The sequence below is a fragment of the Chenopodium album genome, chromosome 25, assembly GCF_948465745.1.
Source record: "Chenopodium album chromosome 25, dcCheAlbu1.1, whole genome shotgun sequence".
NCBI classification, from domain to species: Eukaryota; Viridiplantae; Streptophyta; class Magnoliopsida; order Caryophyllales; family Amaranthaceae; genus Chenopodium; species Chenopodium album.
In genome coordinates this window covers 6623986-6638892 of record NC_137858.1, presented here as the reverse complement: position 1 = coordinate 6638892, position 14907 = coordinate 6623986, and the positions used below count along the sequence as shown (strand labels likewise).

At 34.0% G+C, this 14907-nt stretch overlaps 4 protein-coding genes and 1 pseudogene across 4 annotated transcripts; 2 read left to right on the top strand and 3 right to left on the bottom strand.

Moving 5' to 3' along the window:
- Positions 1 to 266: 266 nt before the first annotated feature.
- Positions 267 to 1466, bottom strand: LOC145613075 (17.6 kDa class II heat shock protein-like). Its single transcript, XM_081668132.1, has 2 exons — positions 1195 to 1466; positions 267 to 560 (listed from the first exon to the last, which is right to left on the bottom strand). Exons 1-2 carry the CDS (start codon positions 1429 to 1431, stop codon positions 267 to 269), a joined length of 531 nt encoding a protein of 176 aa, XP_081524258.1. The 5' UTR covers positions 1432 to 1466.
- Positions 1467 to 3111: 1645 nt separating this feature from the next.
- Positions 3112 to 3792, top strand: LOC145613562 (agamous-like MADS-box protein AGL62 pseudogene; annotated as a pseudogene).
- Positions 3793 to 4314: 522 nt separating this feature from the next.
- On the bottom strand, positions 4315 to 7090 carry LOC145614229 (large ribosomal subunit protein uL3c-like). The gene is made up of 3 exons (XM_081669247.1): positions 7019 to 7090; positions 5692 to 6320; positions 4315 to 4765 (listed from the first exon to the last, which is right to left on the bottom strand). Exons 2-3 carry the CDS (start codon positions 6311 to 6313, stop codon positions 4476 to 4478), a joined length of 912 nt encoding a protein of 303 aa, XP_081525373.1. The 5' UTR covers positions 6314 to 6320; positions 7019 to 7090; the 3' UTR covers positions 4315 to 4475.
- A 1731-nt stretch (positions 7091 to 8821) lies between these two features.
- Positions 8822 to 12454, top strand: LOC145614999 (SEC12-like protein 2). The gene is made up of 10 exons (XM_081670085.1): positions 8822 to 9147; positions 9361 to 9455; positions 9935 to 10085; positions 10446 to 10537; positions 10631 to 10730; positions 10993 to 11068; positions 11168 to 11288; positions 11617 to 11733; positions 11820 to 11887; positions 11994 to 12454. Exons 1-10 carry the CDS (start codon positions 8902 to 8904, stop codon positions 12095 to 12097), a joined length of 1170 nt encoding a protein of 389 aa, XP_081526211.1. The 5' UTR covers positions 8822 to 8901; the 3' UTR covers positions 12098 to 12454.
- A 210-nt stretch (positions 12455 to 12664) lies between these two features.
- LOC145615556 (heavy metal-associated isoprenylated plant protein 4-like) lies at positions 12665 to 14477 on the bottom strand. Its single transcript, XM_081670629.1, has 4 exons — positions 14235 to 14477; positions 13498 to 13679; positions 13145 to 13232; positions 12665 to 13059 (listed from the first exon to the last, which is right to left on the bottom strand). The coding sequence occupies exons 1-4, from the start codon at positions 14329 to 14331 to the stop codon at positions 12725 to 12727; spliced, it is 702 nt and encodes a 233-aa protein (XP_081526755.1). The 5' UTR covers positions 14332 to 14477; the 3' UTR covers positions 12665 to 12724.
- Positions 14478 to 14907: the final 430 nt, after the last annotated feature.

Here is a 14907-nt window from a genome sequence, read left to right as displayed (position 1 = left end):
TTTTATATTTGATTATTAAACATTAGGTAGTTCTCCGTTCTTTTTAAGTTATATCGCTTAAGGTCTTAAGCTATTGTAATAAGATGTATTGTCGTCATGTTACATCAATAATTAAAAAAAATACACCAATGTAAAAGCCAATACATACATTATATTGAACACGTAAAGAATACAAAACCAACAAATTAATTATAAATCACTCTAAATTTACCAAATCAATGATTTCAACAATAAGTAACATGTAAAAGTCTAAAAGACTAGTTGTATTAAGTAATAATAATATTTGTAAGAGAGTTGGGGTTGGCTTGTTCAACATGAGCAATAGAAAGGTGGTTGTTAGTCTTGGCAACAATAATGGAGAGCACTCCATCTTTGTAGGCTGCCTTGATATCTTCATGGCTTGCATCTGCTGACAATGTAAACTTCCTCATGTACCTTGCTCTCCTCCTTTCTATCCTTATCACCTTCACCCCCTCATTCCCGCTTGTCGTCGGTTCTCCGATGATCTGCTTCTTTTTCTTCTTTCCTGATACATGTAGTGTCCCTTTTTCTACCTTCACCTGTTTATTATCATATAACATTGCACATATAAGGTCTACGTACGTCTTAGGTTGTACTAAATGAGGCGAGTACGTCTGTACGTGTGCCTTCTTTTAAGTACACCGTGATATATGGTTTATACAAGAATTAATTTAAGGACTAAACTTTTTTTACCAAGCTCAACTTACATTAATTTAAATAAATTTACAAAGACAAAAACATGTTCAATTAATGATTAAGAGGATATATATTTGTTGATGTCTGACAATCTTGGCTAACATACAACTTTTTTATTCGACTTTATGCAAATTGTCTATCAAAATATGTCAAATATTACACAATTCATTGAAGTATTGAAGTGGACCATTTCTGCAACTTGTGTATGATCATATATTGTGACTTTATACAAAGGTACGTTGTATCGTTCTAATTTTATCTATCTGATGTTTTTAAATAGACACGCATAAATTATTATTCATATGTTTTTATACTTGATACATACAATTTGACAAATCAAGAAATGAATATCCTACTACATGATGAACGGGAAATTCCCTGTTTCTCATATTGAGAAACGAAATTTGTTTCTCATGGGACAATTTACCAATTTAAAGAAAAAAAAATCGAAAATAAAAGAGTAACAAGAGTGATTACCTTAATGTTGTGAGCATCAAGACCAGGCATATCAAGAATAAAAGAGTAAAAAGAAGGGTGTTCATAAATATCAGCTGGTGTTCTCAATGTTGTTTTCTGTTGATCATTCTTTTTTCCTCCATTCATCTTCCCTTGATTATCTCCTTCTGCTTCATTATCTTCCCTTTTAATCTGACCATAATCATGATTATTATTCACTAATCCTACTTTCTCCATCTCTTTTGATACTTCCTCCATTAATTTGATAATCTATCAACTTATTGTTTGACTTAATTAAGGGATTATTATCTTAGGATTAGTGTACATCATAACCATATATAGGCAAGTTTAATAGAGGTGGTATCTAGAATTTTTTTAAAATTTTTTTTATTTGTGGGCTTGTTCTATGCTTTAGATGTTACATCAAAGTGCGATATGCTGCCATGTTCTATGCTTAGCTTTCACCTATGCGAAGACTTGGTTTCTAAAAAGCAAAAAAGCAATTTTTTTTTATTTTTTTTTTCCAAAATATCTCTTTTTACACTTAAAAGATATATTTTATTCACCTAATTTTTCATTTAATTAAATTTATTAGAACTAATTTTATACTTTGTTTTTTTTTTTAGTTGACACCCATTTCATTTTATACGGTTCAATGAGGATCGTGTTTAATGTATGTTTTCAAATTGATCCCTATGTGATGTATTTATTTGACACGCCCTCTTACTTTTTTGGAAACAATACATTATCTCATATAATTCCTATAAATATTGTTCGCTCACAGGTGTAATGTTTTTTATTTATCGTATCACTGTATTAAGAAGATTTGATCTCTAAAACAAGGAAGGCAATTAAATCAATTGGAAAAATGTTTCTCTTTAATCGAAGTCGACCGGAGATGTATAGAGTATAGACCACAATCCAACAACGGAAGTTGTTTAGAGAGTTGCAAAGGATAGATGATGAATATGATGAAATACAGTACAATTGCACGGTATGAATATTAACTCCCAAATATTTTACGTACAGAGTAACATCTAAGCTAGCTAGTGAATATTTGTTATCTCAACACAATAAGAAACATATTAACAAGATATGAGATTTATAGTAAAATATTCGAACCACTTTTAATGGCTATAAAGCACACAAACCTAAAAAAAAAAAAAAAAAAAAAAAAAAAAACCTTAGAATTTGTTTGAATAATCAATCAATATATAAATATATAATGTACATTCACCCGTGAAGCTACATACATCGTTATTCAAAATGAATTACTTTTACATATACAAAACATAGTTTAGCCGATAAAAGACCCCTAACATAGGATTCTAACTTCAGATTCAATGTCATAGTCTACAATTGAAACTTTCATGGCTTAGTTGTACAAAAATTAACTATGTTGTTTGTACACAAAAATAAATTAAAAGTTAAATATGTCTCATGTAATTGCACCTACATACAATAAAAGCAATAAAGTGTTTACAAGGTAATAACGAAGGAAAAAAAAAACTTTATTATGTAGAATTAATAGAATTAAGGGGAATCCCAAGTACAAATGTAGTAATATGTTATTTCTAATAAGTGAAATAAATACACACATAATTGAAACATAATTGACTTTTAAAGGTCAAATGCTTCTCTATGTGTTTTGGTTGTTTTATGATTAAATCTATCTGGTTTAATTCACGGTGAACATTTGATGCACAATGCTTACAAACTAAATGATATTAAATCTCCATAATGAGAAAAATATTAATTAGATAAGATATTTTAAACTCCTAAATCTGCAATAATTGGTAAAGAAGTAATAATGAAATTAATTTTAAAGCCTCCTTAAGAACCACACATTACCCTTTAAATACCCCCCTCTAGTTATTCTTTTTTCTTACAACAACACAAATTAGCTTTGTCATGTCTATTCTTTCCAATTCTTCTAACATGGCAAAGAAGGAATCGAGGGGTCGTCAAAAGATAAAAATGGCTAGGATTAAAAACCCGAGTCATAGACAAGTCACCTTCTCAAAACGCCGTCTAGGGTTGTTTAAGAAGGCTAGTGAAATATGCACCCTTTGTGGTGTAGAAGCCATTATAATTGTTTTTTCCCCTGGTCAAAAAATTTTCTCTTTTGGATACCCAAATGTTGATTCTATAGTCGATCGTTACCTTAGTCGTAACCCTACAAATCGACAAACATCGAGCAATGGTACCAAATCTGAAGGCATTGGTGGTCAACAAAGCTCTACTATGCGCGAACTCAACTTGCAGTTAACCAAAATTCTTGATCTCCTAGAGACTGAAAAGAGTAGGGGTGATGTGTTTAACACCTTAAAGAGGAAGCCTAACCAATGTTGGTGGGAGGCACCTATCGATAAACTTGGCTTGCATGAACTCGAAATTTTGAGTGCTTCAATGGAAGATCTTAAGAAAAATATAGCTAATCAATCTATGTTTCTAGAGAAAACAATTTCTTCTTCATCAGCTTTAGGCATGAACAAAGGTAATGGCATCGGAGTTTCTGATCAACAACATTTTGACCTTAAATCTATTGAGGCCAAAATTGAAGAGTTTGCTCTTCCTGATCATCTAATTGGCAACTTTCATGCACCAAAATTCTTCTGATATTGCCTCTGTTTTTCTGTTTTTTGACTAGCATCTCACTAGTCCTACCTACTAGTTTTTATCACTCGTTTTCGCTACGGTTGTTTTCTCCCTGCTTTGGCTATGGTTGTTTTTTGTTCTTCCTCTGTTGAAATAATTTCAATTTAGGAAAAATATCTACAAGTTCAGTATGTAATAAATTTTCTTCATGCAATAAAAGTAGCATTCTTCTATTTGGTTTTAGCTGTCTATATATCACTCCTACTGTTACATGTTGCCTAAATCTATCATTTACTGACAGCTACTCATATTAATTACCATTTTTCGGTTACCTTATTTGCTATGATTATTACTACACTAGCACCCGATTTATATTAAGGCCATAAAGTGTTGACACTTTAATTCTCAAGCTGATTGCATATGAAATCAGAATAGTAATGTCATAAAAATACCTTACTGTTGGTGAAAATATGTCATCGATATTGTTTGAATATCTGAATTTCAGGTCACTGATATTGCTAAATGAAGAAGATCATTACAAAATACAGAAAATGGGAATGGCAATAAACCAATGTTAACAGACAAGACTCATGAGATATACAGTGAAAATTACAGCATGCTCTTTGTTCCAACAGTATGATCAGCAAAAGATCTACAGCCGTAAAAAAAAAAACAAAAACTTAAAAAAAAACCTTCTACATACTCTAATTCTTAGGAATGTTTTTGCCAACAATTTTTGCTGGTGCTAGCCGCAAGAGGTTTCCTGGTTTACCGGGTAAAGCCCCTTTGATCATGACAACACGAAGATCAGTGTCAACCTTCATGATCTTCAGCTTACGGATCTTTGTTTTTGTTCCTCCCATCCTTCCAGGCATTTTCTTGCCTTTGTAAACATGACCTGGAGTTGTTCCAGCTCCAATGGATCCCAAGGCTCTATGACTTTTCGATCCGTGAGTCATAAGACCTCTCTTAAAGTTGTGCCTTTTGATTCCCCCTGTGTATTACATAACAAATTCAGAGAAATGAAACTTTACTCTGTATCTTTGTGACCAGGGCAGAAAGGCAGCTAATACACAGGCAGAGAAAGACAATGTGATAACTGATAAGAGATACATGAGATATCAAGTCAACAATTGCCCACAACGCCAAACCAAAAACTCCGTACAAAATACTATCTACAGAGTCTTTTGGTTTCGGGTTGCTGCCCTTGTTGGTATCTGACAATATTGTGTACATATGCAACTTGGATCTGGGAACAAAGCAGACAGCTACACTGTATGCAGATCTAGGAAGTTCTCTTGCCAGCTGCTACATACATGTAGGTACACAGTACACTATAAGGTTTGGTTGAGTGTTAAAGCTGCTTGTGTGGCAGAACAAGCTGCTAATGCTGTTACTTTAGAACACACTGGTTTACACATTTCATCATCAGATGAGCAAAAAATAACCTTGGGTGCACCCTTGCACCCAGATGTATTGAGTTTTCAATGGTTGCTATGGTATGCTTTTGCTATATTTGGGGAGAATATAAAGCCTTCCTTGTTTTGGTGTTTGGGGAAGGTGTTTCAGTAACTGGTATGCTCACCCTATTTTTTCTGTGTACCTAGCTCAATTTTTGAATTAGAAAAGTCCCATCAATCCTAATTGCATAAAAGCCCTAAGAGCCACCCAAAGACAACATGTATAGGCTATGTAGTTACATTCTGAAGCCCATCTTTGGACTGAAAAACCTAATAAAGAGACTTTCTTATTGTAAATTTCACTCTTTCAGACAAATGTCAAAATGCTCAACAAGTTTTAAAGGTGGGCCAGATAATTACTTAGCACTCTTCATCATTTAACCTCAGCAATGTAAAACATACTACAGACAACTAGCAATAAGATAAATATAATGGAGAGAGCATGGGTGAGAGAGAGGACCTTGGAACCCTTTTCCGATGGTTGTACCAGAGACATCCACCAAATCACCTTCCTTGAAGAGATCCTCAAACAAAATCTTCTGGCTGGGGGTGAAGTCATCCACAGATACAAGCCGAAACTCCTGAAGATGACGCATGGGAATAACACCAGACTTGTTCAGGTGCCCAAGCTCAGGCATGGTGAGCTTGCGATCCCTAACCCTCTCGTAACCTACTTGCACTGCATTGTACCCATCTGTCGACTCTGTCTTCACCTGAGTCACTATGTTTCCCTCCTTGAACCCTACCACAGTGACAGGAACTACAGTACCATCCTCCTTGAAAAAACTCATCATTCCTAGCTTAGTACCCATGACACCAACCCCAGCCTCCACACTCATCTTAATCTCCAAACCCCCAATTGCTCTTCTTAGTGGTGTAGACCTAGGGCTGACAGATTTTAGTTTGATAATCTGATTCGGGGAGCAAAGAAACGACGAAGACAGACGCAAGGACTGAAACTTAGGAGTACCCATGACCGAACATGACGAAGATACAGTTTTCGAATAATTCAAGCTCCGTTTACTGCTCGAATAAGTGCAGCTACTACTTTTTACAGACAATGTGGGTGAAATTGCTGCCATGATGGCACTGTAAACACAGAAAAACCCACAAAAGTTGAACCCAAATTAACGAATGTTCCAAGGAAAATGCAGCAAGATGTTAAATTTGATTTCGACATGAAAATCTAAGTCTTAAAGCAGATAATATCATCAAACTGTATATATGGAACAACAAAATGGGTAAATAATCTCACATTTCAAACTAATATTGTTAGAGGATACCATGTTAGAGGACCAACTCAACCAAAAGCTTAAGCTGATGGTTGAGGCCCAGGAATATGTTTTATACTCTATCAAATATGAACCTTAGTAATCATCTGAGCTGATAGAAATATCAAAATTTTCAGGAATTAAAAAAAAAAAAAAAAAAATTACCCCATCAATTAGGTGAAAATATGCTCAATTTCAACAATTCCCACTAAAAAATTATAGAATTACCCATGTTCTAAAAAAGATAAAAGGAAAATTCATAACACCCAGATAAAAATTCAACATTATTAGCTAAACAAAAAGCATAAAATCAATTACAAAGAGCCCAAATTCGAGAAATTTTGGCAGTAACTATACATTATAATGACCCAATAGAGAATCACAATAACGAAAAATTGAAAATTTAGAGCTTACAAATTGTGATTATAGAAGTAAATACTCAGAAATGAGAAATAGGAGGGATAAAGTAGTAAGAAAAAAAATGCAGAAAGCAAGAGGGAAATGAAGGAGGCATACCTTTCTCCAGTGAGCAACTTCGGAAGTGAAGAGAAATGATAGAAGGAAAGGAAGAGGATAATGAAGATAGATAAGGAAGACTATGTCTCGTGATTTGCACGTGGTTTTTGTATTGGGCTAGCCTAATTATACTTTATGTTTTGGACTTTTGGTTATTTGTATTTGTGTTGGGCTATTTGATAGTTTTAGTGATTGGTAAAACTTTTTGGAAGAGATGGTTGAAGTTTTACACTATCTTGTCATTTCAAGGTGAATTAACTTGGGAATGAGATGGTAGAATAATTGAATTGTTAGCACTAGAGATTGTTAACTACTTTATCTCATTTGGATAGTTAATGGTTGTTATATATGATTGATTTTATAAAGTTAGGTTTAATTAAGTATAAATTATTTTTTTGGATGTTAAGTAGTTTATTTGGTTAAAGTTTTAGAGTGATATCTAAGAATTGAGATTGAATCATGTCTACATCATTACTCTTGTAGTTATCTTTGATTTTTTTTTTTTTAAGATAATTAAAATTAATTGTAATTCACTACATCTTACACCTATGTTTTGTGAACCTATCTTAAAACCAACTTAACTGAGCTTAATTATTTTCCTACAATAAACCTAGGAAGATAGAGTCAAAATTACATAAATCCAAATAATTGATCCAATTGAACCTCTCTGTTAGACCTTTCATAACTAAAAAAATTCTTTTAGGACGTGGTGTTCGGCGCTAGCTTTTGAGTAGCTTTTAGTGGCTTGACCAAGTCAAATCACTACTTAGTAAAAAATGTGAGTGTTTGGAAAAGTAATTATTCAAGTAGCTTTTATGAAAAAGTTAGGATTTTTAGCTTTTGAAATTAAAGGTAGCTTTTGAGGTAGCTGTTGAAAATTTAATGTATAGTTTTAAAAATAAAATATTGATTGTAACAGCTAGTCAACCACTACTTTACCTAACACTCATACCTAAAAAATAAACTATAAAACGACATTTATGATCGTACAAATAATCTAAGAAGACAAAGATAATTATAATTAACTGTAAATCACTACATCTTACACCTATTTTCTTGTGAACCTATCTTAAAACCAACTTAGGGTGTGTTTTATTCACCTAATTTTCACTGATCTAAACTTATTTTAACTTACTTGAACTTATTAAACCTTATTAAAACTTATTTTAATTGTAATTTGTATTTGGGCAACCCTTATCAGAATTTATTAAATCTGATATGAACTTATCTGAACTTATTACACTTGAAATAAGTGAAAATAAGGTGAACAAAGTTACAGAAATACTTGCGTGAACCTGGTCCACAATAATATTATTGTGGCCCCAGGTTTATACACTCGCAACTGACATTATATTAAACATAGTGACACTTATTTCTAACATAGTAGCCTTATTTTTAACATAGTAACCTTTATTAAAAGTTGTATAACGTTTAATACTATTGTGAGCTTAAAGTACGACGTTATGACCCTCATTTTAACATAGTGACCTTTATTATTTATATTGACCTTATAAAATATTTCATTAAAAAAATTCACCTCTTTTAGCCTATATATTACCAAAATGACTTTTAATTTTAACATAATGACCTTCATTTTATTATAGTGACTTTTTTTTTATTAATAAAACAACCATAGTTTCTCTAATATTAGTGGTCCACAATAAATTAGTGTGAACCAGGTTCATTTAAGAATTTGTATCTTTCAATATTACCAAAGAAAAAAAAAAAAAAAAAGTAATTTTTGTAAGGAAATTTATTTATTTATTTTTTGGACAGTTTAAGTTGAGAATAGTCGAGCTTGAATTGCGTTGAAAGCTGAAAGCTCAAAATTCGACTCCACAAAACAGAGCAAGAGAAGCGAGAAAGTGAAGAGAGAGAAAAGAATGGAGCTTCCCAACACCCAAAGATACGGTGTCCCTCTCTACGGAGCTTCCTGGGTCCCATCCCACGCCATCAGATCCACCGACCCTAAATCCGACCACGCCGACGCCGACGCCGACAAACCCGTCGACAATCCGTCGGAATTTCTGGTCCTCGCCGGCGGCGGTGGCGAAGGTCGTAGTGGAATCCCCAATGCTGTTCTCCTCTCCGAATTCGACTTCGCTGCCAATTCTCTCTCCCCTGAACCTGTAAGATTATCGCTATTTTCTGAATCACGATTTTCGTTTGTGAAATATTGGAATTGATCATGTTTTCATCTGGAGATTCTGAAATTGTGTTGTTGATTTGTGAATTTAGGTTAATTAGATGATTAATTGATTGAATTTATGGTTTAGAGGTTATACAGTGTGATGTGGATTGTTGAAGTGATTGATTTTGGTGTTTTTGTGTGTGTGATTTAGGTTTTCAGAGTTGGAACTGCTAATGAATTGCCTTACAGAATGGCTGTTCATCCTCGAGGTGACGGTCTTATTTGCTCTTTTCCCAATAGTTGCAGGTAATCTAATATCTGAGGCCTTATTTTTTGCTATTTAAAAGATTTTGTTTTGAATTATTTGATGTATAAGATCTTGAATTTGGATGAAATTTTGATCATTTGTTTGAAAAATTGGATCAATAAGGTTGTACATTAGACTCAACTTGAGCAATTCAAGTTGGACAGTTTGAATTTGATTTTTAATAAGTTTTGTGTTTGCAATTTGATTATGTTGTTACCACATCATTTGTATATTAAATCAAATTTTTTTGAAGAAGTGAGGCAATCAAAACTTGGGAATTATTAATTACTTACATTCAGTCATAGCTGTGACCTTTAGTTTTCGAGATGACATTGTCATTCTCATATGAGTTGTACTCGCAGCTTATCCGTTTTCGTGTAATAGAGGTATGTTGTCGCTCTGCAACTATCTGTACAAGTGTGGATGACTCTTGTGTGTCAATCAGTTTGCTAATCTAAACCTACGTCGATTTTCATAGGTGGTTTGATTGGGACATGACTAATGATAATGAAAATGGAAAGCTGGGTTTAGTATCATCTGACAAAGTGAGTACTAAGTTGGATGATGTTGGCCAACAATTGGCTTTAACATTCAGCGAGGATGGCTCTTTACTTGCTGCTGGCGGTGAGGTAAATATGATTCTTTACATGTCTGCTCATGTTGAATAAATAATTGAGTAGTATGTACTCTGATTTTCTTTTCTTAACTTGGTAACTTCTTTGTTCACGTAGTATTGTTTATGCTTCTTTAATAGCAAGCTCTCCTTTATTCTTCATTAAAAAATATTCTGCTGATTCTTCCTCCTCTCCTCGGTTCCTTTAGTAAAAGTTTCATGATTATTGAGTGTAACGAGGCTCTCTTATAATTGCATTGGGATATATAACCATTTTAAATGTGTGGAAATAATTGATATTAAACTTTATGGTTTTCTTGTGTCAGAATATCTATGATACAAAATGATATGATTATCCAATTTTTTTGCAGTACAGGATGGCAAAATAAGGGTCTTCAAGTGGCCTAGCTTGGAAGTTCTATTTATTGAGGAGAAAGCATATACTTCTGTGAAGGATCTACATTTCAGGTTTATACTCTAGCTGCTTTAATATATGATCAAATCTTAGAACTGTTAATCATGTATGTGAACTTTATATTATGTTGCGTTTCTATTTTGCAGTATAGATGGAAAGTATTTGGTCTCTGTAGGAAGTGGTGGTCCTTGCAAGGTTTGGGATGTAACCTCATCAAAAGTCGTAGCTTCTTTAGCCAAGGAGAATGTGAGAATTGTTACCCTTTTATTATTTTTACAATTTTTGTTGTAAGTCGTAGTCGCACTTGTTAAATAGTGTCTTATGTACAAGTATTTAATTATAAAGCTGTGATTCAGACATGCCTGTGTGTAATGGTATCAAGTACCTCATATATATGTTTCTCTTAGTTTATAATTTTAATGATACATCCTGTTATTGCCTCACTTTTCTTTTCAATATGGTTCTAGCCCTTTAACCTGCATTTGTTACTTGGTAATGTTTGGTGCAGGACGAAATATTTAGGTTTTGCAGATTTTCTCAAAGTAGTGAAAGGGACCAGGTTCTTTACACACTTGCTATGCGAGGTAAAGTTTTTTTTTTTTTTGCCAATTACCACTCTACTCTTGTGATCTTCCAGAAGAGCTATCTTTTAATGATTAGCAGACTTTTCTTTTATAATGTAGGTAAAGGTGGGAGTATTATATCCTGGAACACCAAATCCTGGAAAAGAATTACTTCGAAGCATGTTGTCCGGGATGCAGTTGCAGCATTTAATGTCTCAGTTGATGGAAAGCTCCTTGCCATGTAATTGTTAATTTTTTTTCTTCCATTCCCCTCCCTCCCCTACTATTTTCCTTTCCCTGTAGATTCACGAAGCTTTTGCACTATTGATCAGTTTCTCTGTATCAGTTTCTCTGTGTTATAATTTGGAATACATATTTGTAGAATGTGTAGGGCTAGACATTTGTGAAGACCCCTGTGTTTGGTGGATTAACTTGAGAACTGCTAGGTTGGTGTACTGGTAGAGGGAAAGATGGGAAATTTTGGGCTGGTTACAACATATGCTTGTACAATTGTACGTCTCTATATTGAATGTTTGCTTAAGAGTTTCTACTTTGATGTATACTTGTAGTGGGACCAATGAAGGGGACCTTCTGATTATAAATTCATCAAAGATGCAAGTCCAGATGAATGTGAAGAAAGCACACTTGGGTCTGGTAACTGCTTTGGCATTCTCACATGATTCAAGGTTAGGAAACATTGCCTTTCATCCTATTTAAATCATCTGTTTTTACGAGTTTTGAGTAAACATTGAAATTATGGCTCTATGTCCAGGGCTTTGGGTTCTGCTTCCATGGATTCAAGCGTCAGAGTGACACTGGTTCAAGAGAAAAGTGCTAATGGTTTGTCCTTACTCTGATTCGAAGCTTAGTTACATCCCTATTCATCAATAAGTGCCTTGAAATTTCTCCTTATGTTGAGTCCTTAACTTTGTTTTGGTGGATGCAGGTTTCAACTATTGGATCATCATCTTCATTATATTACTAGCTATTGCCATGTATTACTTGATGAGTCAAGGTTTGATTCCAGGATATGTACCCAAGTCTGACTAATGGTTTATTTTTTGTCAAGTCTAAAAAGTTTCACGATGTTCTGTCATGGTTGAGATACATTGAAACCTCTTTTAAGTAGGACATGTCTAGAATACATCCCAGATTGCTTTGTACGAACTGCTCTATCTATTTAATTTCGGAATTCTGAGGGGTGAAATTTCGGATTTCTGGAGATTGGAATTTTTTTGAACAAGTTTACATACAAATTTTCATATAGCTGAAGGGGTGAATTGTGATTATATATGTGTACTCTATATGTTCCAATTTTTAGTCAGTCATAAAACTTAGCATATGCTGAACAAAAAAAATCAATGTTATTCAAGATTTGTCATTAATGATGTTTAAGATTGTCTTGCTCGCTCTCTCTTTTTTTTTTTTTCTTTTCAAATTTTGTTTCAAGTTACTAAAACAAACATGGAGAACTGGAGAAGTGCTGGTCAGGATTCAAGAGCCTGGGTTGTAAACTGGCGAAATACTAGAAGTCGAATCCTTATACTGTATTAGTTATATAGCCTTTGGTATTATATACAAAAACATATTGGGACATTTTACAAGTAAATGGTGGTGTAAACGATTAAGAATATCGTGTTAAACATGCAATTACGCACATCATGTAGGAGTGTGTTATTACATTATAGAACAAGCATTTGGATCTTCATCGCTGAACCACTGAGGAGCATAGACGTAGTGAATAATGTAAGGAGTATTACTTGCTTTAAGCTTCTCTTGCACATCTTTCACTTCTTCAACGTCTATGACTTTCTTTGTGGTTTTCGTTTCCTCTACCTTCTTGATCTCTTCTGTCTTTTCTTTCTTCTCTTCCTTCTTTATTTCCTTGGCAGTTACGAGTTCTGCATGTTTGTGGAATTTACTTCGTATGTGCTTAACCAACTTCTCACTTTCAATTGTACCCTCAACAGCAAGAGTCTGAGCTTTCATATCAGATTTAACATTATAGATCCCTGTTAATAACACAGGGAAAGATAAATACAACTATATACAAGGGACGTTTATATTCTTTTCATCTAAAAATAGTCGTCGTTATACCTTTATGTCTTAATAGCTTCCTACGAAGATCAGCTTCGCATTGCTCACAATGCAGATGTACCTTCACTGTATGGGTGAATACAGCCACCTGCAAATCCACAAGGAGGGAGCTCTTAGCTATCACAATTATAATATACGAAAAAAAAAAATGAGATAGTTATAACACTTATAACCATGCAATTATTAGAAAGAATGTTCTCAAATTATGTCAAATTACTTTAGAAAACTTACCGAAATACAAAAGTTTTGTACAAATATATCATTATGATATTTTGCATAAAATACATGTATAAATTCTGATTATTTAGGGTTACTTTAAACATGTCTCAGAATAAAACCTACAAATTACTTACTTCTTTGGTTTCCTTGACTACTTTTTCTACTACAACTGTATGTTTGTAGTTTTCTTCGACTTTTAGTACCTCCACCTTCCTCTTGCTCAACCTCTCTAGCTTTTGATGGATCTTCTTCGAATCGAATGCTCCCACAACCTTTACTTCACTCTTCTCGAAGTTCACATCCACAGCACGAACTCCTGCATGTTCAATAGATGGCAATTGGTTCAGAAAAAAGAGCATTGAGTGATACATTACAGCATTTACTTACTAAAAATGCACAGGAAAATGGCACAGGCTTAGCAGAAGAGTTGTGGAATTTTTAATGCAGGTTGCACTTTTTGGTATCTGAGGATTTAGTTTTAAAATTTGACCTCATAAGTTGTCTTTTTTTTTTTTTTTTTTTTTTTTTTTTTTTTTTTTTTTTTTTTTTTGTGAAGAACCTCATAAGTTTTGAAGACTACATATTACTGTAGAATTGGCCTTGGTGCTTCTTTGACCTCAGCATGGTAAGGGCAAGCCATAGCCAAGAGAAGTCCCATTTTGGCCGACACCTTGAGGCAAAGGAGGTGCACCAAACCTGGTAAATCAGGCTGGACCATACCATAAGAATGGGTTAACCAATCGGGTTGAAACATAGGCTGCCATAATCACCATATGGCATCAGCTCTACTAATCTATATTGCTTTTATTTGATAACACTACTTTGGATATCTAGTCTTACCTTTAAATCACAAGGGAACAGCAACATGTACCTTGGATTTTCAAAAGGGGACTCCTGATCTTATGAGCACATTCAGGACAATGCAGGTTAAGTTTATAGAAGGCTGCAGAGACACCTTCTTTCGCCATTTACGTTTGCTCTGCACAGAACAAGCCCTGGCGATTAATGATTATCAAGGATATTAGTAAATGAAAACACAATGATCCTATGTATAGATAACAATTGCAGGAGAAGACTATTCCTGATTTTGTTGTCACCTTAGTAGACAGATCCTCAAAATGTTAGCAATGTTTGGAAACACGGTAGGTGGGAATTTGCTGTGGGTAGCTCACTTGCTTCTGGAAACTTAAACTTACAGCAACAATGGCTTCTGTAAACAAAACTAGTACCAGAACATTCTTACAAACCCAAAAATTTGTTTTACGCCATACATTAACACACTTGGTCAAAATATTAACCACTTTAAATTTGTCAAAGTGGCTAACTGTGAGAATCAGAAGTAGTTGGTTGTGGGCAACTTACATTTGAATTTCCTGGCACTAGGGTCTTTATGAGATTAATTAATGTGGTGAACAAAACAAAAGGTAGAAGTAACCAAATGGTTTAGTCAACATGAGCCGACCAGGTCAATGACCACAAGGCAATATGACGGTCCATCCATGACACGAGCTAAATCGAGATCAAGGACGAAGCATCTCAACGCT

Bases quoted from the DNA above. Each gene is read 5' to 3' on its own strand.
- LOC145613075 (XM_081668132.1), bottom strand. From the start codon at position 1,431: ATGGAGGAAGTATCAAAAGAGATGGAGAAAGTAGGATTAGTGAATAAT. The intron at 561-1,194 runs GTAATCACTCTT...GATAATAAACAG, and splicing joins TTGATGCTCACAACATTAAG to GTGAAGGTAGAAAAAGGGAC.
- LOC145614229 (XM_081669247.1), bottom strand. From the start codon at position 6,313: ATGGCAGCAATTTCACCCACATTGTCTGTAAAAAGTAGTAGCTGCACT. The intron at 4,766-5,691 runs GTCCTCTCTCTC...TGTAATACACAG, and splicing joins CATCGGAAAAGGGTTCCAAG to GGGGAATCAAAAGGCACAAC.
- LOC145614999 (XM_081670085.1), top strand. From the start codon at position 8,902: ATGGAGCTTCCCAACACCCAAAGATACGGTGTCCCTCTCTACGGAGCT. The intron at 10,731-10,992 runs GTGAGAATTGTT...TGTTTGGTGCAG, and splicing joins CTTCTTTAGCCAAGGAGAAT to GACGAAATATTTAGGTTTTG. The intron at 11,888-11,993 runs GTTTGTCCTTAC...TGGTGGATGCAG, and splicing joins TCAAGAGAAAAGTGCTAATG to GTTTCAACTATTGGATCATC.
- LOC145615556 (XM_081670629.1), bottom strand. From the start codon at position 14,331: ATGGCGAAAGAAGGTGTCTCTGCAGCCTTCTATAAACTTAACCTGCAT. The intron at 13,680-14,234 runs GTACATGTTGCT...TTGAACATGCAG, and splicing joins TCCCCTTTTGAAAATCCAAG to GAGTTCGTGCTGTGGATGTG. The intron at 13,060-13,144 runs GTATAACGACGA...TGTTATTAACAG, and splicing joins GAAGCTATTAAGACATAAAG to GGATCTATAATGTTAAATCT.